Source organism: Pan paniscus, chromosome 16 (genome assembly GCF_029289425.2).
Source record: "Pan paniscus chromosome 16, NHGRI_mPanPan1-v2.0_pri, whole genome shotgun sequence".
Classification (NCBI taxonomy): Eukaryota; Metazoa; Chordata; class Mammalia; order Primates; family Hominidae; genus Pan; species Pan paniscus.
This window is the reverse complement of record NC_073265.2, coordinates 54,452,500-54,462,625: the sequence shown is the minus strand read 5'-3', so window position 1 is coordinate 54,462,625 and position 10,126 is coordinate 54,452,500. Positions and strand designations below refer to the sequence as shown.

Sequence of the window (10,126 nt, the reverse complement as noted above, 5' to 3'; positions counted from 1 at the left end):
AAGAAATATTTCTGCTTGAGCCATAAGCGGTGATTCAGAAATATGAAACCTGACAAGCTTTGTTTCTTTACAGGTCACTGGATCTGAGAAACTTCCCAGGGGACCGCATTCCAGAGTCAGTGACTCTGTGAAGCACCCACATCTACCTCTTGCCACGTTCCCACGGGCTTGGGGGAAAGATGGTGGGGACCAAAGCCTGGGTGTTCTCCTTCCTGGTCCTGGAAGTCACATCTGTGTTGGGTATAGGCTAAGTATCTGCTGGCTCCCAAATCTTCCCCTTGCCACAGTGAGGTCGTGTCTGGTCTGGGACTGAACTATGCATCTGCCTTAAGACACAGCAAGGCCTTCAGACCTGAGGCCACTTTATGGATTTATTCGTAATTTATACCCTGTTTGTTTTTCTCCAAAACTTGAGATTGTTCCCATTATTAAAACTCACAAAACAGAAACTTTATATGAGAAGAGGGATGAGCAGTCATTCAGAGGGAGGAAAAAAAGATAAGAGGGTTATTTTTAGCCCTTGAGTACTAAATTGAGCTCCGAGCTTCCTGGCAGCCAAAGTAATAGGGAATCACAGGGCATCAGTGAGATCTCAGAAGCAGGTTTGGGGTTTGGTCTGTTTTTAGTTTTATGAAGATTCTTTTGGCCCAAAGCTCAATTTCATTTAGACCCTGCAGCCAAATTTCACAGACACACCAGAACCCCTTCCGGTCTCCTTGCCCTCTGACTGCATCCTCTGGTGATACTGAGCTCTGGAAGGAACTCGTAGAAAGAATTTGTCTGGTGGAACAGAAGACTTCCCAAGGCATCTAAGCGTCAGCCCTCCCCTGCACACTCTCTCCCACCTCCTCCCCTTCCTCTCCTGATTTCTAAGCACATACTCAGGTAAAGCAAAAAAAAAAAAAAAAATGCTCAAAACCCTCCTTTAAAGCTGTATGCCTTGCAGGATTTGTGGCTACAAATGCAGGAACAAAGGCTGTCTCAGCCTGGAGCCAACCCCTGTGTGTGCCTGCCTCCTGCCTTGCTCTTTCCACCCTGACAGCTGCTGCTTGTGAAGATGATTAACATTCAACCATCTGAGGGGAAATCAGATTAGGTTGATTAAAAGAGCTCCTATCACCCCAATTAAGCAGCATAGAGAATTCTGATTTGGCTCCTGGAGTAAGCGTTAATTGCCTATCAAAGCTTCTGCAGCCCTCTGCTCCGCATTCTCCTTCCCATTCTGGAGACCCCAACCCAGCCTCAGGTAGGGTACAGCTGGAACTGCTTGTGGCCCGAGGACCCTGTACCCATCCTCAGGCAGTCCCTGCCAGCCTCGTATGGAAAATTGAGGACCGCTGCCCCAATTAGGCCATAGGAGTCTTTATGGGAGAGTAGACTCCCAAGGGAAAGTAAATGGCCATCTATCCTGGCGTTGAGCTAAAAGAAGTTGCTAGCACTTATTCAGTATGCGTTATGTGCTAGGTGTTGTTCTAAGTGGATTTTATGAATGAGCTTATTTAATCCCCACAATGCTCTAAGGCAGGAACTATCATTATCCTTATTTTATGATGAGAGAACATGGGGTCAGCTGGGTTAAGTAACTTGCCCAAAGTCACACAGTTAGAAACTGGCAGAGTCTCAGGAGCCCACACTGTCAATCTGCATATACTTCAGAGGCTTTTACGTTCTAGCTCATGGAATCCTCATGCCAACTGAATCACCCTGCGAGATGGGAATAAATATCTCCATTTTACACATGAGGAAAACAAAGCTCCATTTTGCCAAGAAGGTTTGGTGCAGACACCAAAGCAGGAGTCCCAGGCCACTGGCTGCTCAGGAGCATCTGATAATCCATTTCTAGAACAAGAGTGAAAAGGGAGATACCATTCACTGAGTGTGCACTACAAGCCAGGTCTCTTTACATTCATTATCACCTGAATAATGCACCAGGACCCTAGGATGCAGCAATTATTAGTGCATTCCTATTTTATGGGGAAACAGGCTCAGAGGAGTAAAGCTTTTCTGAGATTGCACAGCAATCAGTAGCAGAGTGGGGTTTGAACCCATGCCTGGTGCTCATGCTCCATTCACCACCTCACACTGTTTCCCTGCATCTTGAGGAATGCTGTAACTTCCAGTCCTGGCCTCTCACTTAGCTTCTCCTTCTGGTCCTCAGGGAGACAGACGATGCTCACCCAGTCAGTAAGAAGAGTCCAGCCTGGGAAGAAGAACCCCAGCATCTTTGCCAAGCCTGCCGACACCCTGGAGAGTGAGTTGTGGCTGAAGCAGGGAGGGGCTGGAGGGGCAGCCTTTAACGAGCTTCCGAAGTGGATCTCTGAAGCCAGGGCATGATGTCAGGGTTCCATGGAAACCCACTTTTACAAGCATTTGGCCTCCATCTCTGTCCAGCCAAGGAACTTAGTATATAAGACAGCTCAGAATCAGGAATCTGCCTGATACCTTTCAGGAATGCTGTGGAGCTTGCTGGGGCCAGAGCACAGGCTGGTGGGAAGGAAGTAGGGAGATGAGTATGGAGAGATGGCTGGGGACAGCTCACCAGCACCCTGAATGCCTAGCTAGACGATCTTAAAGCTGGAGGTGATGTGGCCCGAGCCACATGAAGAAAGCTCACCCTGACTGCAGGGTCAGGGATGGGTGTGAGTGGCATTGAGGAGGAGCCTTGATGTGGAAAGTGACTGACATGGTTCAGTCAGGCTGATGAGAGCTTGAATGGAGGCCTCAGCAGTGGCAGGTGTAAGAGGGGATTGGAGAGATACTGGAGAGACAAATGTGACAGGGCCTGAGGCCAGCTGGGGGTGGGTGAGAGGGAAAGGAGAACTGGAGCGCACCAGGATCACGGCTCCTCCGCAATTTGGCTATGTCTCTCAGGCCCTGGTGAGTGGACAACATGGTTCAACATCGACTACCCAGGCGGGAAGGGCGACTATGAGCGGCTGGACGCCATTCGCTTCTACTATGGGGACCGTGTATGTGCCCGTCCCCTGCGGCTAGAGGCTCGGACCACTGACTGGACACCTGCGGGCAGCACTGGCCAGGTGGTCCATGGTAGTCCCCGTGAGGGTTTCTGGTGCCTCAACAGGGAGCAGCGGCCTGGCCAGAACTGCTCTAATTACACCGTACGCTTCCTCTGCCCACCAGGTAAGCCAGAACACCCCCACCCCCACCCGCTACTTCCCACTGGCCTCTACTCAGGGAGAGGGAGAACCTGCCTCTGGCCACCAGAACTCTCAGCATCACACACATGCGTATGCTTGGACTCTGTAATAATAACAAGTAGTGACACACATGCATATGCTTGGACTCTGTAATAATAACAAGTAGTGTCATTAATGCCAGAACCTTTCCAATAGTGTTTTGTGTTTATGGGTACTGTCTATTCAACCTATTTTATTATGTTTGAGTGGTACCATGGTGAAGACCACAGGCTCTGAAGTGGGGCTGCTTGGGTTTGAATTCTGAGCCCGCAATATGATGTGTCCCCTAGACAAATTTTCTGAAATTCTCTTAGTTTCAGGTTTCTCATATGTGACACCTGGGTAATAGTAAGTCTTCATAGGGGTTTTTAATGAGGATTAAATGATATGAATGCAGAGGCTTAACCCAGGTAAATGCTCACTGTTAGTTTCTATTCTTGTTCCTATGTGCCAGATACTGTGCTAGTTATCCACTTTATTCAACCTTTACAACTGACCTTTGAGAGATCTCCATCTTGACAAGTTACACGAGGTTCAGAGAAGCTAGGTAACTTCTCACGATTCCATAGCTGATAAGGCAGAGCTGGGGTTTGAACCATGTCCGTGTTTGCAGAGTCTGTGCATTTATATCCCCTCCCACCATGGATAATACAGATGTTACGGGGAGCAGGCCTGCTCCCTTCTTGGATGGGGATCTTCTCCCTTAAGGTTCCACAAGATCCCCCAGGCCCAGACGCCAGTGGTGGTCATCTGGGATGGGAGCTCAGGCTGATCTGAGCAAGGTGTGAAGACCCCATTCTTGTACACAGGCCTCAGGCCAGAGGTGAGGAAGGTGGGCAGAAATGGGCTTCTTGTCCAAGTCATTGCATGTTGCAGGCCCTGACTTCCCAGGGATCCCTGATTCCCAGGGAGTCCTTCCATAGGAGCATGTGGCCTTTTCCACACTGGTGAAGAAGAAAGACAGTGCTATCCCTGCACATCCTAGGACAGCATATCAAAGTCCCAGTGCTTGGCCAACAAGCACCACTCAGGGCCACCCCTAGCCCATATGGTGCCTCTGTGCAAATTAGAGACCTCACTTCCTCAAGAATTTTGTCTGTTGGAAAAATCACTGCAGTAAATATAAATATCAGTGACATCTACGACATAAATGGAAACCTTGTCTTTACCAGAGAAGAAACAGCCTCAGGGTCAGATTTCCTGACAGAGTCCCCTCAAGAGGGAAATCAGACCGTCTGCTGATCTCACTTTGCAGGATCCCTGCGCCGAGACACAGAGCGCATCTGGAGCCCATGGTCTCCCTGGAGCAAGTGCTCAGCTGCCTGTGGTCAGACTGGGGTCCAGACTCGCACACGCACTTGCTTGGCAGAGATGGTGTCGCTGTGCAGTGAGGCCAGCGAAGAGGGTCAGCACTGCATGGGCCAGGACTGTACAGGTACCACCCTCCCTCCTGGCACTGGGCAGGGTGTGGTGGGTGAGGCTGAAGAATGAGGAGGGAGTTAGAGGGTCAGTTTGAGACTGATGGATTCCTTCATTTACTTACTCACCACGTATTAACTGAGCATCTACTATGTGCCCTAATGAGAGATATACAGGATAATATAGGAACACAGGGCAGGGTCAATTATCATAGCCTGGGGGAATCCAGGAGAGCTTCCTAGAGGAGGTGTTTTGGGCTAAGTTGTTGTTGTTGTTGTTGTTTTGAGACAGAGTCTTGCTCCATTGCCCAGGCTGGAGTGCAATGGCGCAATCTTGGCTTACTCCAGCCTCCGCCTCCTGGGTTTAAGGGATTCTACTATCTCAGCCTCCCTAGTAGCTGGGATTACAGGTGTGTGTCACCATGCCCAGCTAATTTTTGTATTTTTTGTAGAGACAAGGTTTCACCATGTTGGCCAGGCTGGTCTCAAACTCCTGACCTCAGGTGATACACCCGCCTTGGCCTCCCAAAGTCCTGGGATTACAGGTGTGAGCCACCATGCCTGGCCTTGGGATAAGTTTTAAAGGATGAGTGGGAGTTAGTCATGCAGGCTGATAAGGGAGGGTAGCAAAGGCCAAGGAGGAGAGGAAGTGATCTGTGATGTGGCTGAAGGAATGCCAGAATCCATAGAATCCCTGCTGATATGGCCCCTTGTTCCACAGCCTGTGACCTGACCTGCCCAATGGGCCAGGTGAATGCTGACTGTGATGCCTGCATGTGCCAGGACTTCATGCTTCATGGGGCTGTCTCCCTTCCTGGAGGTGCCCCAGCCTCAGGGGCTGCTATCTACCTCCTGACCAAGATGCCGAAGCTGCTGACCCAGACAGACAGTGATGGGAGATTCCGAATCCCTGGCTTGTGCCCTGATGGCAAAAGCATCCTGAAGATCACAAAGGTCAAGTTTGCCCCCATTGTACTCACAATGCCCAAGACTAGCCTGAAGGCAGCCACCATCAAGGCAGAGTTTGTGAGGGCAGGTAACTAAATTCTTTGGGGTAGGGCTGGTGAGAAGGTCCAGATTTTTAAATAAAGGGATTATAGTGCTAACAGCTGGCTTCCCAGCTAACTCGGAGTAAAACCCCGAATCCTTACCATGGCCCACATGGCCCTATATTATCTGGCCCTCCATTTCTTCTCTGCTCTCCTCTCCTGTTACTCGCTCTACACCAAATCACTCTACTCCAACTGCAATGGGCTCCTATCTGTTCCTCAAACACACAGGCACATTCCTGCCTCAGGGCCTTCGTGCTTGCTGCATGTATTCTGTTTAGAATGTTCTTCCCATAGATATTGGCATGGCTTGCTCCCTCAAATGTATGAGGTCTTCCCTGGCCACCTTATCTAACGGTCAATACAATATAGTGTGCAGTTTGCAGGTCACAGAGAGAAAGGCTTGGGAAGTTCAGAAATGGTGCAGGATGGCCAGAAAATTCTGCCAGGGGCAGCAGAACATGAATATTGCACTATTTAAAACAGTCAGTTCTGTCCCAAAGGTAGTGCTTGGAATCTTGGCTGACACAAGGTCCTCTTGTTTCACCACTGACCCACCCAGATGCTGCTTGACAGGACATGGGAGAGGTCCCAGGATGGGGGGTGTGGAAGGATAGACTCCACTCTGAACCAATTCCCTTAGGACCAATGGAGATGGGCTGGGGGTAGGGGTGAAGCCTTATAATTTTCACAACATCAAAGACCCTGAGGGAGCTAGGCTCTGTAGAACCTGTCACACACACACACACAAAAACCCAAAATGCTATTTCTCATCTTCTGTCCCAGAGACTCCATACATGGTGATGAACCCTGAGACAAAAGCACGGAGAGCTGGGCAGAGCGTGTCCCTGTGCTGTAAGGCCACAGGGAAGCCCAGGCCAGACAAGTATTTTTGGTGCGTATTCTGCTAGCTACCCTGCCCAATTCTCCTCCTGGAAACCAGAGCTTCTTGCATGGAGTCTGGACTTATTAATAAGAACAATAACCAACAGAATAAAGTTACAAGTAAGACAGTGGTACAGAGCCCGGATGTTGGGATTTACAAATGGGAGCCATGGGGTTGGGAGCCAGACAACCAGCAAGCTCTCTCACTGTACCCTCAAAGCTGGGGGAACCCTTTGGCCGGGCACAGTAGCTCACGCCTGTAATCCCAGCACTTCGGGAGGCTGTGGCAGGTGGATTGCTTGAGCCCAGGAGCTCGAGACCAGCCTGGACAACATAGTAAAGCCCTGTCTCTATAAAAAATGTAAAAAATTAGCCAGGTGTGCAAGCTTGTGTTTCTAGTACCAGCTACTCGGCAGGATGAGGTAGGAGGATCGCTTGAGTCCAGGAGGCAGAGGTTGCAGTGAGCTGTGATCACACCACTGCACTCCAGCCTGAGTGACAGTGTGTGATCTTGTCTCAAAAAAAAAAAAAAAGCTGTGGTCCCCTGGAGCATCTCTGGTCTTGGGGTCCAGACTTGTATATCGTCAGGACACAGAACAAAGTTCCTAGGTCCTGCTTTTCCCAATAAAAGCAAACAAGGGGCCAGGCATGGTGTCTCATGCCTGTAATTCCAGCACTTTGGGAGGCCGAGGAGGGTGGGTCACTTGAGGTCAGGAGTTCGAGACCAGTCTGGCCAACATGGTGAAACCCCATATCTACTAAAAATACAAAAATTAGCTGGGCGTGGTGGTGCACGCCTGTAATCCCAGCTACTCAAGAGGCTAAGGCAGGAGAATCGCTTGAACCTGGGAGACGGAGGTTGCAGTGAGTCAAGATCATGCCACTGTACTCTAGCCTAGGCGACAGAGCAAGACTCCATCTCAGAAAAAAAAAAAAAAAAATGCGAACAAGGGCAGAATCCCTTATGGCTGTGAGTCCTTTATCCTTCACAAACATTTTACAGCCACTCTCTTATTTGACCCATCCAACAGTCCTGTGAAGTCAGCTGGAAGTCATTGCTGACATTTTATAGACCAGAAAGCTGAAGTACAGATTGGTGAGATGGGGCGGGGGAGGTTGTCCAAGCATCCCCAGCCAGGTACGTGGTAGGGCTGGGACTTAGAACCAAGCTCCTTGTTTCCCAGGCCAATTAGTGCTCTTGGATGAGCCAAGTCAAAGGTGATATTGACATTTGTGGGAACCCATTCATCATCCGTCTCCTTGGCTGCCTGCTCCTGGCACTTTTCTAGGAATACCTGCCCTCCCACTGCCCATTCAGGTTCTACCTCTCCATCCCTTGCAGGTATCATAATGACACATTGCTGGATCCTTCCCTCTACAAGCATGAGAGCAAGCTGGTGCTGAGGAAACTGCAGCAGCACCAGGCTGGGGAGTACTTTTGCAAGGCCCAGAGTGATGCTGGGGCTGTGAAGTCCAAGGTTGCCCAGCTGATTGTCATAGGTAAGCCTGTCTCGGTCCCTGGGGCCCCTGGGTCTGCAACAGGGTTGGCTGAGCACCCAGGTGTGCATAACTATGCAGTAAAAGGTAAGGCTTTTCTTTTTTCTTTTCTTTTCTTTCTTTTTTTTTTTTTTTTTTGAGATGGAGTCTCACTGTGTCACCCAGGCTGGAGTGCAGTGGCACCATCTCAGCTCACTTCAACCTCTGCCTCCCAGGTTCAAGTGATTCTCCTGCCTCAGCCTCCTGAATAGCTGGGATACAGGCGTGCACCACCACATCTGGCTAATTTTTATATTTTTAGTAGAGATGGTGTTTCGCCATGTTGGCCAGGCTGGTCTTGAACTCCTGACCTCCACCACCTCTTTCGTCCTCCCAAAGTGCTGGGATTACATGCATGAACCACCGTGCCTGGCCAAGCTCAGGCTTTTCTGTACTGTGCACAGTGCCAGGACCTCTAGGACATAATGATGGTACAGATCTGAATCCTACCACCATGGAGCCATCATTTGAGGAGGAGTGAAGACATGTAAATAAGCGACAAACAAGATAGAAAAATGCAGCTAAGGCCAGGTGTGGCGGCTCACACCTGTAATCCCAGCACTTTGGGAGGCCAAGGTGGATGGATCACCTCAGGTTTGGGGTTCGAGACCAGCCTGGACAACATGGTGAAACCCTGTGTCTACTAAAAATACAAAAATTAGCCAGGCATGGTGGCGTGCGCCTGTAATCCCAGCTACTCAGGAGGCTGAGGTAGTAGAATCGCTTGAACCCAGGAGGCAGAGGGTGCAGTGAGCCGAGTTCACGCCACTGCACTCCAGCCTGGGAAACAGAGCAAGACTCTGTCTCAAAAAAAAAAAAGAAGAAGAAGAAACGAAAAATGCAGCTAAAATAGGAGATAAGGGGCTGTGGACTCTAATAGATGGTAGATACCTCCCAGGTGGGAGTGACCATGGATGGCTACTTGAGGGAGCAGCTTTCCAGCTGGGGCTTAAGTAATGGTTCTCAGCTTTGGCTGCCCATTGGTATGACCTGACTGGGTTTTAAAAAATACTGATGCCTCAGTCTTACCTCCAGAGAGTCTGACTTAATTGGTCTGAGATGTGGCCTGGGCATGCATAGTTTAAAACCTCCCCATGTGATTCCAATTTGCAATCAAGGTTAGAACCCCTGGTCTTAAAGAATGGGCAGGGATTGTGTATGTGGAGGTGAGGGTGTTCCAGATTGAGGGGCCAGCATGGGTAAAGATATAGAAGTGGGAACTGAGGGGGCTTTACAAGAAAGGGTGATCTAGAGCTGGCTTCAAGAACAGAACTGGATGGGGAGAGATTAGAGGCCAAAGACCAATCAGGGGCCTGTCTTTGGAAAATGAGTAGGAAGGAAGATAGCTTGGTAATTGGCCTAAACAAAACAAAACGCAGAGAAGGACAGAATGTATTGGAAGGATCCTGGACTACTTCAGACTCTTAAAAAGTTGAGCAACAGACCTCAGGGCAGACAAGACACACAGTACTCTGGACATTGGCAGAGATATGGAGCCCTCAGCAGTGGTCCCAACCCATCACACCAAGACTCCCTCTTTGCTACAGGAATTTTTAATACTACTTTATTATTCTGAAGTTACATTTATAGATAACTACCTATAATTTCCAAATGTATATGTGCATGGTCCTAACTATAAAACAAAGGATAAATTTTTTAAATTTTAATACAAAATAGTGTGTATTCCCATATCTAAATGCTTTGGCACATTGACACGAGAAGACAAACCAAGAAGTTAACTACTTGCACTTAAATCCAGGTTCACCATAAACATGACCGCTACAAGTGCTGATGGATACAGAGGTATCATTCTGGCATTCACAGTCCTTGGGTAATGGTGTTGTAGAAACGTGATTTTCCTGAGACGAGGAACAAATCTTGGTATTGTTCTGAGCTAAACAAAGTATAATCTTAGCTCAATTTATATGGTAGTTGCATTCTTGAAAAATTCAGTATATGGTTAAAGCCATGTAAAAGATACTAGGCTCTGATCTTTTAATTTGTTTTAGACAGGGTCTTGCTCTGTCGCCCAGGCTGGAGG

The 10,126-nt window shown here is 48.9% G+C and overlaps 1 protein-coding gene across 1 annotated transcript in view; it reads left to right on the top strand.

The window, feature by feature from the left end:
- Nucleotides 1–10,126, top strand: part of CILP (cartilage intermediate layer protein) — a 51,005-nt gene that overhangs the window by 37,342 nt on the left and 3,537 nt on the right. The window contains exons 4-10 of the mRNA XM_003827966.5: nt 74–240; nt 2,159–2,251; nt 2,872–3,141; nt 4,453–4,632; nt 5,337–5,651; nt 6,451–6,559; nt 7,892–8,049. Coding sequence (XP_003828014.1) covers nt 180–240; nt 2,159–2,251; nt 2,872–3,141; nt 4,453–4,632; nt 5,337–5,651; nt 6,451–6,559; nt 7,892–8,049 — 1,186 coding nt within the window. The 5' untranslated portion in view covers nt 74–179. The remainder of the gene's footprint in view (nt 1–73; nt 241–2,158; nt 2,252–2,871; nt 3,142–4,452; nt 4,633–5,336; nt 5,652–6,450; nt 6,560–7,891; nt 8,050–10,126) is intronic.